Below are 17,525 nucleotides of genomic sequence, written 5' to 3'. Positions count from 1 at the left end.
TGAGCCCAGGAGCTTGAGACCAGCCTGGGCAATATGGCAATACCTTGTCACCACAAAAAATACAAAATTAGCCAGATAGGGTGGCACATGCCTGTAGTCTCAGCTACTTGGGAGGTTGAGGTGGGAGGATTACTTGAGCCTAGGAGGTGGAGGCTGCAGGGAGCTGTGATCACGCCACTGCACTCCAGCCTGGGCAACAGAGTGAGACCCTGTGTCAAAAAACAAAACAAAACAAAATGTGTCACTTCTAATAGGTTACAGAAAAACAAAACAAAACAATATTTATGGACCAGGTGCAGTGGCTCACACTTGCAATCGCAGAACTTTGTGAGGCTGAGGCAGGACGATTGCTAGAGCCTAGGAGTTTGAAACCAGCCTGAAAAACATAGTGAGACTCCATCTCTACAAAAAAAAAATTAAAACAAAAAAAATTAGTTGGGCATGGTGGTGTGTGCCTGTAGTCCCAGCTACTTGGGAGGCTGAAGTGGGAGGATCACTTGAGCCTGCAGTGAGCCATGATCACACCACTGCACTCTAGCCTGGGAAACAAAGCAAGACTCTATCTCAAAAAAACAAAACAAAAACAACAGCCAGGCATGATGGCTCACGTCTGTAATCCCAGCACTTTGGGAGGCCAAGGCAGGCAGACCTGAGGTCAGGAGTTCCAGACTAGCCTGGCCAACATGGCGAAACCACATCTCTACTAAAAATACAAAAAAAAATCAGCCAGGCATGTGATTCCAGCTACTTGGGAGGCTGAGGCAGGAGAATCACTTGAACCTGGGAGGTGGAGGTTGCAGTGAGCCAAGATTGCACCACGGCACCCCAGCCTGGGTGACAGAGTAAGACTCTGTCTCAAAAAATAAAAATAAAAAATAAAAACAACAAACAAAAAAACCCTTTATTTATAGACACTGAAATTTGAATTCCATATAATTTTCATGCCTCACAAATATTGTTGGGTTTTGCATTTTTTCAACTATTAAAAAATATAGGCTGGGTGTGGTTGCCGATGGCTGTAATACCAGCACTTTGGGAGGTGAGGCGGGAGGATTGCTTGAGTCCAGGAATTCAAGATCAGCCTATGCAATGTAGTAAGACACTGTCTCTACCAAAAAAAAATTTTAACTACCCGGGCATGGTGGCATGCTCTGGTGGTCCTACTTACTTGGGAGGCTCAGGTGGGAGGATCACTTGAGCCTGGTAGGCTGAGGCTGCAGTGAGCCATGATCGTGCCACTGCACGAGCCAGTGATCTTGCCACTGCACTCCCATCTTGAAAGAGCAAGACCCTGTCTCAAAAAATATATATATATACACACACACCATTCTTAGCTCATAAGCCATACAAAAGCAGGCAATGTGCTACTGTAAGACAACTACAACATAAATAATGGAGAGCCTTTCGGCCGGAACTGCCATCTTCCAGTAATTCGACAAACACAAAGGTTAAGAAGAGAGGCACCCAATATATGTTCTCTAGGTCTTTTAGAAAATATGGAGTTGTGGCCGGGTGTGGTGGCTCATGCCTATAATCCCAGCACTTTGGGAGGCTAAGGCAGGGGGATCACCTGAGGTCAGGAATCTGAGACTAGCCTGACCAACATGGAGAAACCCCGTCTCTACTAAAAAAAAAAAAAAATACAAAATTAGCCGGGCATGGTGGTGCATGCCTGTAATCCGAGATACTCGGGAGGCTGAGGCAGGAGAATCGCTTGAACCCGGGAGGCGGAGGTTGCGGTGAGCCGAGATTGCGCCATTGCACTCCAGCCTGGGCAACAAGAGTGAAACTCCGTCTAAAAAAAAAGAAAAAAAAAAAGAAAGAAAAGAAAATATGAAGTTGTTTCTTTGGCCATGTATATGCGAATCTATAAGAAAGGTGATATTGTAGACATCAGGGGAATGGATACTGTTCAAAAAGGAATGCCCCACAGGTGTTAACCATGGCTAAACTGGAAGAGTCTACAGTGTCCCCCAGCATGCTGTTGGCATTCTTGTAAACAAACAAGGGCAAGATTCTTGCCAAGAGAATTAATGTGTGTATTCAGCACATTAAGCACTATAAGAGCCAAGATAGCTTCCTGAAACATGTGAAGGAAAAATGATCAGAAAAAGAAAGAAGCCAAAGAGAAAGGCACTGGGTTCACCTGAAGCAGCAGCCTCTACCCAGAGAAGCACACTTTGTGAGAACCAACGGGAAGGAGCCTGAGCTGCTGGAACCTCTTCCCTACGAATTCACAGCATAATGGGTGTTAAAAAAATAAATGACCTCAGGACTGTAAAAATGTTTCTCTTCATTAAGTAGAAGTGTGGTGTCCTCTCCCCTAAAAAAATATTTTTTTTTTTTTTTTTTTTTGAGACGGAGTCTCGCTCTGTCACCCAGGCTGGAGTGCAGTGGCGCAATCTCGGCTCACTGCAAGCTCCGCCTCCCGGGTTCACGCCGTTCTCCTGCCTCAGCCTCTCCGAGTAGCTGGGACTACAGGCGCCCGCCACCAAGCCCAGCTAATTTTTTGTGTTTTTAGTAGAGACAGGGTTTCACCGTGGTCTCGATCTCCTGACCTCGTGATCCGCCCGCCTCGGCCTCCCAAAGTGCTGGGATTACAAGCGTGAGCCACCGCGCCCAGCCCTAAAAAAATATTTAAAGCAAATTTTAATTGTGTCCTAATCATTATGTAATGTCTTTACTATTCAAATTTAATGTATTTCTTGCTGAAAGATGTGAAGTAGCTTATTGTGCAACAAGTTACTCAACTGGTTAGAAAACAGCCAAATATTATTTATGAAACATTTGTATTGGTTTGAAGACAATGCCTCTAAATTATCATGGAAGAAATAAAATAATTTACAAAACAAACAAAAAAGAAAAAAGAATGGAGGAGAGTAAGGCCTGGTGCAGTGGCTCATGCCTGTAATCCTAGCACTTTGGGAGGCTGAGGCAGGCAGATCATTTGAGGCCAGGAGTCTGAGATAAGCCTGGCTAACATGGTGAAACTCCATCTCTTCTTGGAGGTTGCAGTGAGCCAAGATTATATCCAGCCTGGGTGACACAGTGAAACTCCATCTCAAAAAGAAAAAAGAATGGAGAGTCAAGGGACTTATAAGGTAGTAAGATTTCTACATTCCACTTGAGATACTAATTTTAAGTAAACTGTGAAAAGTTAAATATATATATTGTAATTCCTAGAGAAACCACTAAAAAATTATACAGAGATGAAGAGTGAAGAGTCAAGAGATGACTAGGGAGGTTTGAGCCTAGAAAATTAGGTGGATGGTACTGGGCATGGTGGCTCATGCCTGTAGTCCCAGCATTTTGGGAGGCCGAGGCGGGTGGATCACCTGAGGTCAGGAGTTCGAGACCAGCCTGGCCAAATGGTGAAAACCCATCTCTACTAAAATACAAAAATTATCTGGGCATGGTGGCGGGTGCTTGTAATCCCAGCTACTTGGGAGGCTGAGGCAGAAGAATCGCTTGAACCCCGTAGGTGGAGGCCATTGTACCCTGGGCAACAGAGCGAGGCTTTGTCTCAAAAAAAAAAAAAAAAGAGGCTGGGCGCAGTGGCTCACGCTTGTAATCCCAGCACTTTGGGAGGCCGAGGCGGGTGGATCACGAGGTCAGGGGATCGAGACCATGGTGAAACCCCGTCTCTACTAAAAATACAAAAAATTAGCCGGGCGTGGTGGCGGGCGCCTGTAGTCCCAGCTACTCAGAGAGGCTGAGGCAGGAGAATGGCGTGAAGCTGGGAGGCAGAGCTTGCAGTGAGCCGAGATTGCGCCACTGCACTCCAGCCTGGGTGACAGAGCGAGACTCCGTCTCAAAAAAAAAAAAAAAAAAAAAAAAAAAAAGTGGTGAATACTCCTTTTTAGACATTTGAATTTAATAAATCAGTTTCTGGTGATGTTCATCAGTGAAACTGTATTAGGCAAAAGGTCAAGTGTGGAGATAAAGTTCTCGGTATTGTTCACACAAGGTAGACAGCTAAAGACATGAATATGTAAGAGAGTACTTACAATAGAAAGCTGCTAAAGTAATAGCTTTTGGAAGTTATGATGTATGAAGGCTATGCAAAGCAAAAGAGTGGCAGATTCTACTAATTTCTTCCCTTTTCCCTTAGTAAGAGCCCCTATTTTGTGTGGGGAAGTAATGTATCCAGCTAAAAGGCTAAATTTCTTTGCCTTCCTTGCACACAGGGTAGCCAACAAGATGTAAGCAGAAGTCTTATGGTGTGGCTTCTGGGAAACCTCTCCAAAGGTAACAGACTAAGATAGGAGGCAGGTGCTTTTTCTCTTCTACCTTCCTTTTCTTTCAAGACTGGAAAGTAAATGTGATGGCTGGAGCTACAGAAGCAATTTTGCAATAAAAAAGTAACTTTAAGGAGCCTGAAATAGTGATTCCATTGTGATGTCATCATACCAGCCCTAGACTACTTACCTACCTACCTCCAAATTATCTTATATTAAATCATTATTATAGTTTCATTTCTTCTCCAAGCAGCTAAATGCCATTCCCAACTCAATGTTTCCTCAACTTTCCCCACTATGACACACACAATAAATGAAAAAATATATTGCGGATAAGGCTGTTTGCCTGTGGGAAAGGGAGCAGGGCACCAGCTGCTACAGACCCTATCTAGAGGCTGATAGGATTGAATTGACTGATATTTCAGCATCCTGAATCTCAACAGGAATTTCTGATTAAATGAATACAAGGAGGAAGAGAGACTGGCACAAAATAGAAAGAATAACCAGTTATAAAGAGAAATGAGATTTATGACCAAGGCAAGAGAGGAGAGTTTCAAGAATAAAGAAATAAGAGAGCTAACAGAAGTCTAGGAAGGACTGAGAGAAGACCTCTGGAAAACTGGTATGAGAAATATCTCAGTCAAATGGTGGTAGAAGAAATCTGATGACAGGATGTTATTACAATAGTGAGCAGGGGCCAGGCACGGTGGCTCACGCCTGTAATCCCAGCACTTTGGAAGGCCGAGGCGGGGGGGTCACCTGAGGTCGGGAGTTCGAGACCAGCCTGACCAACATGGAAAAACCCCATCTCTATTGAAAATACAAAATTAGCCAGGAGTGGTGGCGCATGCCTGTAATCACAGCTACTTGGGAGGCTGAGGCAGGAGAATCGCTTGAAGCCAGGAGGTGGAGGTTGCAGTGAGCCGAGATCATGCCATTGCACTCCAGCCTGGGCAAGAAGAGAGAAACTCTGTCTCAAAAAAGTCTCTGCTCCTCCTGTTCGACAGACAGCCGCATATTCTCTCACATTCTGGCTCACTGCAACCTCTGCCTCCTGGGTTCATGGGATTCTCCTGCCTCAGATGGGATTATAGGCATGTATCACCACACCTGGCTAATTTTTGTAGTAGAGATGGGAGTTTCACCATGTTGGCCAGGCTGGTCTCAAACTCCTGGCCTCAAGTGATCCACCTGCTTCAGCTTCCCAAAGTGTTGGGATTACAGGTGTGAGCCACCGTGCCCGTCCACTTGTTCGTTTTCAAGTTGCCATAGTCAACCAGTGTTGGATCCATGCTGATTCTGTGTTTCTTTTCTTTTTTTGAGATGGGGTCTCACTCCGTCACCCAGCCTGGAATGCAGTGGCACAATCATAGCTCACTGTTGCCTTGAACTCCTGGGCTCAAGTGATCCTCCTGCCTTAGCCTCCTGAGTAGCTGGGACTACAGGCACAAGCCACTGTGCCTGGCCCTGATTCCATGGTTTAAGGCATAGATTAAAAAAAAAAATTTTTTTTTAGAGATAGGGTCTTGCTATGTTGCCCAGGCTGGTCTCAAACTCCTGGGCTCAAGTGATCCATCTGCATCAGCCTCCCAAAGTGCTTGGATTACAGGCATCAGCCACCACGCCTGGCCTGCATAGATTTTTATAACTTAAGAGCTGACAGGCTGGGCATGGTGGTTCACGCCTGTAATCCCAGCACTTTGGGAGGCTGGGGCAGGATGGTCACTTGAGGCCTGGAGTTTGAGACCAGTCTGGGCAACATAGCGAGACTCTGTCTCTATAAAAAATTAGCTGAGTACAGTGGCACATGCCTGTAGTCTCAGCTACTCAGGAGGCTAAGGTAGGAGGATCACTTTAGCTCAAGAGTTTGAGGCTGCAGTGAGAGATGATGTTGTTGCTATACTCCAGGCAGGGTGACACAGCCTGACCCTGCCTCAGAAAAAAAAAAAAAGAAAAAAAGAACTGACAGGTCCTAATTGGTCACCTAGTTCAACTTAAGAGATGAGGTAACTAAGGCCCAGAAAATTAAGGGATTTTTCCAAGGTCATAATAATAGTGGCAGAGATACAGAAGTCTCCAGATTTTCACTCCAGTGCTCCTTCCACTATACCATAAATTCTTCCATAAAGCACGTTTGCCAAAGTAAACTATATCACTGGTATTGGCCTTTGGGTTAGTGCTACTGTCCAAAAAGGAGAACCTATAGCATCTCCTAGAACTCTTACCTAAAGTCAGCCTTGTCTTTCTTTAAAATACCACACAAGCAGCCGGGCGCGGTGGCTCACGCCTGTAATCCCAGCACTTTGGGAGGCCGAGGTGGGTGGATCACGAGGTCAAGAGATCGAGACCACAGTGAAACCCCGTCTCTACTAAAAATACAAAAAATTAGCTGGGCGCGGTGGCAGGCGCCTGTAGTCCCAGCTACTCGGGAGGCTGAGGCAGGAGAATGGCGTGAACCCGGGAGGCGGAGCTTGCAGTGAGCCGAGATCACGCCACTGCACTCCAGCCTGGGCGACAGCAAGACTCTCTCTCAAAAAAAAAAAAAAAAAAAAAAAAAAAAAAAAAAAACCACACAAGCCAGTAAGCAATTTTGTGTCCCTAAAAGTACATAGTCTGCTTTAAGGCTTCTTATACATTTTTTCAGTATCCTAGATTAGAGTTAAGCCTTGTGAACCCAGAATAGACTTGGTAGTTTTTTTTTTTTTTTTTTGAGACGGAGTCTCACTCTGTCACCCAGGCTGGAGTGTAGTGGCACACTCTCGGCTCACTGCAACCTCCACCTCCTGGGTTCAAGTGATTCCCCTGCCTCAGCCTCCCAAGTAGCTGGGATTACAGGCTAATTTTTGCATTTTTAGTGGAGACAGGGTTTTGCCATGTTGGCCAGGCTGGTCTCAAACTCCTGACCTCAAGTGATCCGCCCGCCTCGGAGGTACTCAGTATTTTGATTTGAAGTGAGGTGAGATAAAGCAAAATCCGGTGGAACTAGCCCTTACATAGTGCTGAGAATGTCTCAAAAACAAACAAACAAACAAATTCTAGGTTACACTTGGGTCTTCTTAACAGTCCCATGGTTGAATCTAGTCAAGTAGGATCTTTGCAGTGCTTACTGAATTATCAACAGCCTAAAAAGAAATGGAATCTGCAGGAATTTAAAAATGCATCCAAGGTTTAAAGGGAGTGATAGGGAGAGAAGAGGAAAGAAAGAAGTAACACTGTAGGACAAGTAGGCAAAGAAACTAGGAATAATTGAGGCCATGACTCCTATACCTGTTCTCAGCAAGGTGGCTCAGTTCTACAGGGACCTCAGTGTCCTCCATTCCCCTCAGAGGCCAAGCATTCACAGCTTCTGTCTGAGCTGTAAGGACTTTTCTGTTTGAAGACAGTGTAGTTTGCTGGACAAAGAGACAGACAGAAGTACAAAATGTCGAGAGGCAGACAAAAAACCTAGAAGTCTGGAATAATTTTTTAAAAAGTATCTGTATGTAGTTCTTATGATTAACTTGAGGACTGACTCGGTATCCTGGATCTTACAGATCTTCAGAGAATGATCTTTGCAGGAAATCTCTGTTACTTGAAGATGAAAAGGAATGTGAACCAACTCTGATCCCAATTCAGACCTTTGCCAACTGACAGTTCAGGTGAAGGCCCTCTGGGGTGACCAGAAAGCAAAGAAAAGATGAGTATATTATTGCAGAACAGTTCTCTTTCCCTTGGGATGAAAGAAAAAATAAAGAAGAGAGCTAAGCCTTGAAATACAGTAAGTGGGAGAAAACTTGGTATTAAAAGTAGGATTAAAAATCTTACAGATTTAGATAACGAGACTGATCTCAAACCTGGTGAAAGCAGTATTTATTCTGAGTTTCAGAGAAGATTTAGAATTTTGGAAAGTATTTTGACACCATTCCTAAGTTCAAGCAATATTTTAATATCCTCTCTCTCTCTCTCTCTCTCTCTCTCTCTCTATATATATATATATATATATTTTTTTTTTTTTTTTGAGATGGAATCTGGCTCTGTCGCCCAGGCTGGAGTGCAGTGGTGCAATCTCGGCTCACTGCAAGGTCCGCCTCCCGGGTTCACGCCATTCTCCTGCCTCAGCCTCCCGAGTAGCTGGGACTACAGGTGCCCGCCACCACGCCCGGCTAATTTTTGTATTTTTAGTAGAGACGGGGTTTCACCATGTTAGCCAGGATGGTCTCGATCTCCTGACCTCGTGATCCGCCTGTCTCGGCCTCCCAAAGTGCTGGGATTACAGGCTTGAGCCACCGCGCCCGGCTCCTCTAGATATATATTAAGATAGATCCAGAAATGACAATGACATAGATGCAAGCATTCCTTCATTCAAACAAATATATTTTTCTTTTTTTTTTTTTTTTTTGAGACAGCCTTGCTCTGTCGCCTGGGCCAGAGTGCAACGGTGTGATCTTGGCTCACTGCAACCTCCACCTCCGGGGTTTAAGCAATTCTCCTGCCTCAGCCTCCCAAGTAGCTGGGATTACAGGTGCACGCCACCATACCCAGCTTTTTTTTTTGTATTTTTAGTAGAGATAGGGTTTCACCATGTGGGCCAGGCTGGTCTTGAACTCCTGACCTCAGGTGATAAACCGCACCTGGCCTCAAACAAGTATTTTTGACAGTCTACTACTATAGGTGTCAGTTGCCACCTATGTTAAGTACCTTGGATACAACGATGAGCAAAACAGACTGCCTGATCTCAGAACTTCTAACACAGTAGAAGAGATACACATTAATAGAAAAATCATAAAATGATAAACAAAGTTGCAAACTGATGTGTGCTATGAAATAAAGTACAGAGTACCTTAAGAGTACATACTGGGCTGGGCATGGTAGCTCACACCTGTAATCCCAGCACTTTGGGAGACTGAGGCAGGTGGATCACAAGGTCAGGAGTTCAAGACCAGCCTGGCCAGCATGGTGAAACCCCGTCTCTACTAAAAATACAAAAATGGGCCAGGCATGGTGGTGTGCACCTGTAGTCCCAGCTACTCAGGAGGCTGAGAGAGGAGAATCACTTGAACCTGGGAGGCAGAGGTTGCAGTGAGCCAAGATCGCGCCACTGTACTCCAGCCTGGGCGACAGGGTGAGACTCCGTCTCAAAAAAGAAAAAAAGTGTACACAACAGGGGAACTTGGTAATAATAGGCTGCCTGTGACAACCTGACAAACAAGAGTCTTTCAGAGCAAATGATTTACAAAAAATAAAAAAAAAAATTATGTGTTAATTTTGCCCTGGCAGGAAGAGATCCTCAGATAAAAAGGTATTCATTGTCTTCAAGAGAGTGAAAGCATTAGCCTCACTCTCTCAAAGTTTTTGTTAGGTTCACATAAAAAAAGCATCTTGTTCTTGGAAAAGAGTCACCATCGTAAAGACAAGCAGAACAAATAGGCAGGAAATCGATTTATTCTATCTTCAATATACTGAGGCAAAAGGCCTTGAAGGTTGCTTGATGGCACAGAGATATGGTCCGGATGTGTCTGTCATTCCAACAGACTCTGACTGTTCAGACATTTGTCCATAAGCAGATGACATTTTAAAAATCAGATAGCCACTTTGTGATTTTCAGATTGTATATTGTATACACATATCGAGAGTCAACCTCTAGAGTTAAACTCTCTCTCTACCTTCTCTGCATCAGCTTCTACCACTCAGGCACACAATAAAACCTCATTAGCAACGTTATTCTGAAAGCTGAAGATGTATTATATTCCTAATGATGAGACAGACAAGAATACAGAGTTCTTAACCTGTAACACATCAGCACCTATTGCACGGTAAACTTTAAATAAATACTGAATGACAACAGAATATTCAGGGGAACAGATTTTGTTAGAACGACCAGAACGAAATGCCTGAATTTCTAGGGGCAGACTGACAAAACAGCTCTGTGATAATCAGAGATGATTAGCTGTGCTCCGCTGGGCCTCTAATCTCCTCAGAGTGAGGACAGTTTGAAAGTCTGGTTACTGACGCAGAGACATGATGGGACTGAGGCCCAGACTCTCTAACCACATATACTCTGACAAGGATTTGGATTCTTCATAAAAAGAATATGCAGAAATCAAATTGCCACCAGATGTTACCAAAAGATCTGAAATACCCCATTAAGTCCCTTTACACTCCCTTCCATTTTTTCAGGTTCATAAATTTCCAAAACAGAATAGATTCCGTTCTCAGGGGCAAGTGGAACAAGCAAGAAGTCTGGATGCCTTGGGCAGCAGCAACCTACAATGAGCCAACTGCTTAGTGGATGCCTGAAAACAAGACCATCTAAACATTTCCCTGTTGCCTCGGCCTATAAAATCTGTACCAAGTGACAGATACATGAAGTGGTGTGGGTGGCTGGGCAATGAGGCAATCAGTGGGAAGAGTGAGCTGGCTGTACTTGTAGGTGTTAAAAAAGGCAAGAGCTGCATATGCAATGAGCCAACATTAAGTGAATTTAAGAGTGACTATTCTCCATTCTCTTGACTCCCTCAGCTGCCCTTTTATTAATTTTTCTCTTCAGGCCTGACCTCAAATTTAATTTATAATTAACTCTCCCATATAAAATATGGAGAGTACAGATACAGTTTGAATTACCTGGCCAACACCTATCACATGACTGCTTAAGTACCAGGATCAACACTGTTGAACAGCTATGAAGGGAAGAATCTCTAGAAGCTGGGAAATTTTGCTAAGTCTGCTAAAATCCTCTGTGTGGGTATCTCCCGCAGACTGTGGACACTTGAAACTCTAATAACCACTTGGCAATATTTACAACAATAAGCCCCTGGTGGCTCCCCTGCAGAAGCAGGTTGAGAAGGGAGGGGAAAGCCACATATCACACTTACCATCTTCTGTTTCCTGCCACACGATGCCTTCAAGGTTGACGCTAGTTCCAGGTTCACAGGGGCCCAAGCACTCAGGCTCTGTGGCTAGAGCCACATCACATGTGTTGACCCCAACTGATCGGGTACGAACCATGATCTGCTCACAAGGAGATGAGATGTCATTGTTGACCACTGGCACCAAAAGGTGTATTGGCAGCACTGCTGGTGTGGAAACAGGGGACTCCATCTGTGGAGGGAAGCAAAAGTAGTAGCTGAGTTGCAGGGAGAACATTTAGAGGAAATACCTTTTCTGTATTTAATCTAGTCCTATATCTATTCCTGCCAGAGTGCAGACGGCTATAAATAAGACTTTAGTTCTTCCTTTCAAGTTCTGGCTTATGATACCACTACAAATCTAGTGGTTTAGATGAGAGCATCCTGTGCTAAGAGAAACTCTTATTAATGAGCATATAACGATCTTATTAATGATTCTTATTAATGATCTTCCTCATAAACTGCACTTGGCTAAAATTGTTTTTTAAAAAGTTCTATTTTTTCCTCATCTCATTAAAATGTCTCTAATGAAAGAGAATCAGGGCCAGATTTCAATAGTAACAGAGCACACAGACTGATGAGAAAGACAAGGACCAGCATCTGAGGTATGTTCTGCTACCACCACTATGCTTCCTACCAATCTATCATTCAGCAAACAGTACATTAGTCTGACATAAAATCCATGAATTTGGATGGGGATAAAGAGAGGAAGAAATAGCCAAATCCCAGGAATGCCAGATTCCTAATGATCCTAGGTGCTTTAATACATTCTTGGCTAGAAGGAATAAAGTTATAACAGGGCTGGGATTAACCTGGTGGGAATTTCTAACCCTTAGAGACTGTAACAGTGGTTATTTAATGAGAATGGCATCTTGGAATATAATTCTAACATCAAATTTATCTATAAGAAACAGGAGGTGCTGTTGCCACCCAGAAGCCAATCAACAGCAGTCTGAAGATGTGGTTGATTATGTACACATAGATAGAAATAGTCAAACACGGCTAGGCGCAGTAGCTCACACTTGTAATCCCAGCACTTTGGGAGGCCAAGGTGGGCAGATCACCTGAGGTCAGGAGTTCGAGACCAGCCTGACTAACACGGTGAAACCCCACTCTACTAAAAATACAAAAATTAGCCGGGCGTAGTGGTGGGCGCCTGTAATCCCAGCTATCCAGGAGGCTGAGGCAGGAGAATCACTTGAACCTGGGAGGCGGAGGTTGCAGTGAGCCAAGATCGCACCATCGCATTCCAGCCTGGGTGACAGAGCGAGACTCCATCTCAAAAAAAAAAAAAAAAAAAAAAAAAAAAGAAAGAAAGAAAGAAAGAAGCAATCTGCCTCCAAAACCAGAAACTAGAACTTCTCACAAGAATGTAATTAGTTAGTTTCCAAGAAGAATGCAACACATCTAGAGAAAACATAAAAGTTGTGATGGGTCAGGTGCAATGGCTCATGCCTGTAGTCCCAATGTTTTGGGAGGCCTATGGAGGAAGGTCACGTGTAGCCAGGAGTTCAAGACTAGCCTGGGTAACATAGCAAGACCCTACCTCTATAAAAAACAAAAATAAAAAAGGTATCTGTGTGTGGTGGCACATGCCTGTATTCTCAGCTACTCTAGAAGCTGAGGTGGGAGGACCACTTGAGCCCAGAAGGTTGAGGCTACAATGAGCTATGATTGTACCACTGTACTCCAGTCTGGGTGACAGAGTGAAACGCTATCTCAAAAAAAAAAAAAAAAAAAAAAAAAGAAAGTGGGAAGTGATCCTTTAACTCTTTAAATTCCAGAATTTATGAGGCTGACAAAGTCTATTATGCTCGAGTGATTGATGCCCCAATCCTGAATGAGCATAATGTCTTGCATATGCAAAGACACTCAATGCACACACTGGCTTATTTCCTCCAAAGATTAAGTATGATACTAATCAGCAGACCTAGAAAATGAGAGTCAAAGATTAGGACTTTCCCAATCCTTGGGACTCTTCCTTTTGTGAGGACTTCTTAGTCTAGGTTAAATGTAGTCCTTTAATAGAGACATTCAGAGAAAATCATACATGCATCCATAATCCAAGCTTCTAAATAGCTCTGCAACAAAACTCTGATTCTGGAATAATTTACTACATGACTATCACTCTACCTATATAATCCATTTCCCTCCCACAATACACACAGAGACAAACACCTTCCTGGCCTTGAAAACTAGCCTATAGGTTGAGGTCTGGGTACCGGATCCATTCTCCACAGCTGGCTCTGACTTCTTGGCTTAGAAAGTCATCATTATTTGTAGATCATCATTTTGAGTCCACAGAATGTTCATACACTGATTCTGATTAATTCTGGTCCCTGAAGAGCTGCCAAAACATCCTTATCTGCTTGTCTCACACACACACCCCTTGTACTTCCCTAACTCCACCTTTTTCATGAAATGAAATGGAAGTGGAAGCCTGTATAATGAATCACCTACATTTATGATAAATGCCAAAAGGCATATTTGCTCTCTTGAAAACTGGGCATTTATAATTTAATTTCCCAACCTTCTTGGGATGTGGTAGATCCTGGAAAGATTTTTAAAATTTCCATGCACAGATGTGAAGGTAAAAACAACACAGAAAAAGTAAACTGGAGCCTCCCTACTCACTCCTGTGCAGTGCTGGACGAAACTCGAGAGTCACTAGAGAGGGAAAGTTAGAGACAGAATATACAGATCATCTCTACTCTTGGCCTCACCTCTGTATATCTATTCTTTCTCTTGGGGAAGAACTGTGACAGAAGCAGTTTCACAGCCTCTATGTGTACTTCGTTTGCTTAGGGTTTGTTCCCTTTTCTATACTTTCTTCTACTCACAAGAGGAATTCCTGCAAGGTCCTACTGGACACAGACATTGGCCTAAACCTTCCAGGTCACTCCTGTGAACTTTCTGATTGTCTTGCTTGCACATGTCCTATTGCCAACCTGTTCCACAGCTCAGGCAGCAACCCTAGGCACAGAAAGAAGTTTACCCCAGGGAGACACCTATACACTCTTTCTCTCAGCCACTGAGGAAAGCTCTTTTCTGGAAGTAGTTTAATTTCCTGCTAGGTTATTCAGTGCTCCTGGCAGGCTAGGAGAAAGATAAGTTAATACATTCTAGATAAAATGAAGTCCCCAATTTTGCACCAAGAAATCCAGAAAACAACACCTAAAATGTAGGTTGGAAACATCACTGTTGCATTCAAGCAGTCTGCCAAATTATACCCTGCTATAGAATAAGTGAAGAGAAGAAACTTCAGCTGAACTGATCACTAAGAATAACAGAACAGACTCATACACATGAGGAACTCATTAACAAGTATGCATCAAACTACCCTTACTGATTAGAGTTACTAGGCAGAGTTTGGCATCTCTGTTGTATGAAGATGACTTTATTTAATTACTTAGTTAATTAAAAGAGATGTTCAGGGATGGGGAGAAGTGACAAAATCCACCTATGGGTTTGAACTATTCATTTTCCGTTTATTTTGCAACAGAAATCTAAGGAGAGATCACAGAGCAGCACAATAGTATTTAATTACAGCTCCAGCTCTGTTAATTACCATTTGGTCATATCTATAATCTAACATTAAGCCATAGTGCATAATAAGCTCTGTGATATTCATCTAATAACCTATGTGGCTTTACAGGATTTCATATTCTATTATTCACTGAAACAAAGATAGCTTCATTTATCACGTTCCAGGAAAAGATAACAATCAGAAAAAGGGGGCTGGGTACAATGGCTCAAGCCTGTAGTCCCAGCACTTTGGGAGGCCGCGGCGGGAGGAGTGCTTGAGTCCAGGAGTTTGAGACTAGCCAGGGCAACATTGTGAGACCCTGTCTTTACAAAAAATTAAAAACAAAAACAAAAACAAAACTAGCTGGGTGTGTTGGCATATACCTGTAGTCCTAGCTACTTGGGAGGCTGAGGTAGGAGTGATATGGATGTGCTGGGTAGAGAAGAACGTGGTCCCTTTAAATGATATGGAAGGGGGGAAGGGAAGTGCTGGGTAGAGGAGGGCATGGTCCCTGGCTAGGGCTCCATCTGGGGCCTGTGTTCACAGACCTAGGTAGATAGGCATTTTTGTTTTCCCGCCCAAATGTTGGATTTCCCAAGACCACCCTGGCCTGCCACGGCCCCTCCCTGTGCCTATAAAAACTCCCCAGACCCTAGCAGGCAGACACACAAGCGGCTGGACTTCTAGAGGAACACATTGGCAGAAGAAGATACAGCGGCTGGACCTCGAGAAGGCGTTGAGAGGATCATGCCGGCAGAAGAGCACATGATGGCGGAAGAGCACATGACAGATGCCGGCAGGCCGTGGAACGAAGCAGAGTTTGGCCGGGGCATTTGGAGAAGAGCCTGGGCCGCTGAGTAGCTGAACTCCAGGGGAAAACCATCTCCCTTCTGGCTCCCCAATCTGCTGAGCGTTACTTCCACTCAATAAAACCTTACACTCATTCTCCAAGCCCACATGTGATCCGATTCTTTCAGTACACCAAGACAAGAACCTTGGGATACAGAAAGTCCTCTGTTCTTGTGATAAGGCAGGGGTCTAACTGAGCTAACACAAGCCACCTAAGGACAGCTAAACTAAAAGGGCACCCTGTAACACACACCCACTGGGGCTTCAGCTGTAAGTATTCACCCCGAGACACTGCCGGGGTTGGAGCCCCACAGCCTGCCCCTCTGTATGCTACCCTACAGGTCTGAGCAGCAGGGCAGTGAAGAAGTGAGCCACACTCCCATTGCACGCCCTGTGAGGGGGACAAGGGAACTTTTCCCGTTTCAGGAGGAAAGTTTAGTCCTGGGGGTGAAGGCTGCAGTGAGCTGTGATCGTACCACTGTACTCTAGCTTGTGCAACAGAGCAAGACCCTGTCTCAAAAAAGGAGGAAAAAAAATCAGAAAAGGACTCATTTTGCTATCTTTCCCATATACCTAAAATACAACAGCAGGGATTGTCAGGAGATTGGGGCCAAGAGGGAAAATAAGGAATAGGAATATTAAAAAGTTAAGGTCATTACATGCCTTAATAACTACACCAACAAAAGTTAAGCTAACTTAACTTGTTGTCTTTGAAATGCTAAGAAGTGCCATCATGGCTCCTGGGGCTTAGCTTACTGGGGAGGGAAACAACAAAACAAAAGCTTGAAAAGAGACTTATAGAGAATTTAAAGAGGAGATCTCTGGAGTTTCCCAACACTTTATGTCCTTTATCTTTTAATACTTTCTGTTTGTTTGTTTTTTGAGATGGAGTTTCACTCTTGTTGCCCAGGCTGGAGTGCAATGGCGTGATCTCAGCTCACTGCAACCACTGCCTCCCAAGTTCAGGCAATTCTCCTGCCTCGGCCTCCCAAGTAGTTGGGATTACAGGCTCCCGCCACCATGTCCGGCTAATTTTTGTATTTTTAGTAGAGACTGGGTTTCATCATGTTGGCCAGGCTAGTCTCGAACTCCTGACCTCAGGTGATCCAACCGCCACAGCATCCCAAAGTGCTAGGATTACAGACGCGCCCGGCGATAATTCTCTTTTCTTTGAGACAGGGTCTCGCTCTGTCATCCAGGCTGGAGTGCAGGGGGTGATCACGGTTCACTGCAGCCTCGACCTCTCTGGCTCAAGCAATCCTCCCACTTCAGGCTCCCAAGTAGCTGGGACTACATGTGCACCACCATGCTAGGCTAATTTTTTTTTTTTTTAAGTTTTTTGGCCAAGAATGGTGGCTGATGCCTGTAATCCTAGCACTTTGGGAGGCTGAAGTGGGAGGACTGCTTGAGTCCAGGAGTTTGAGACTAACCTGGAGAATACAGTGAAATTTTGTCTCCAAAAAACAAAAACAAAAACAAAAACAAAAACAAAAACAAAAACAAAAACTTTGTAGAGACAAAGTCTCCCTACGTTGTCCATCCTAAAATGATACTTCTCAATTTACCTTTAGATAGCAGTTTACGGCCAGACGCAGTGGCTCACGCTTGTAATCCCAGCACTTTGGGAGGCTGAGGCAGGTGAATCACCTGAGGCCAGGAGTTCAAGACCAGCCTGGCCAACATGGTGAAACCCCATCTCTACTAAAAATAAAAAATTAGCTGGGCATGGTGGTGTGCACCTGTAATCCCAGCTACTTGGGAGGCTGAGGCATAAGAATCACCTGAACCCGGGAGGAGGAGGTTGCAGTGAGCTGAGATTGCACAATTGTACTCCATCCTGGGCGACAGAGTGCAAAAAAAAAAAAAAAAAAAGAAAAAAAGAAGACTGGGCGCGGTGGCTCCAGCCTGTAATCCTAGCACTTTGGGAGGCCGAGGCGGGCGGATCACAAGGTCAGGAGGTGGAGACCATCCTGGCTAACATGGTGAAACCCTGTTTCTACTAAAAATACAAAAAATTAGCCAGGCGTG

General features: G+C 44.2%; 1 protein-coding gene across 2 annotated transcripts in view; it reads right to left on the bottom strand.

The window, feature by feature from the left end:
* The window catches only part of ZNF609 (zinc finger protein 609), a 223,784-nt gene that overhangs the window by 55,803 nt on the left and 150,456 nt on the right, over positions 1–17,525 (bottom strand). For both annotated transcript variants that reach the window (XM_030814550.1, XM_030814551.1), the window contains one exon: positions 11,090–11,315. In XM_030814550.1, the coding sequence (XP_030670410.1) occupies positions 11,090–11,315 (226 nt within the window). The remainder of the gene's footprint in view (positions 1–11,089; positions 11,316–17,525) is intronic.

The sequence above is a fragment of the Nomascus leucogenys genome, chromosome 6 (genome assembly GCF_006542625.1).
Source record: "Nomascus leucogenys isolate Asia chromosome 6, Asia_NLE_v1, whole genome shotgun sequence".
Taxonomy (NCBI): Eukaryota; Metazoa; Chordata; class Mammalia; order Primates; family Hylobatidae; genus Nomascus; species Nomascus leucogenys.
The sequence above is the reverse complement of the archived record's forward strand: the minus strand, read 5'-3'. Positions and strand labels throughout refer to the sequence as shown.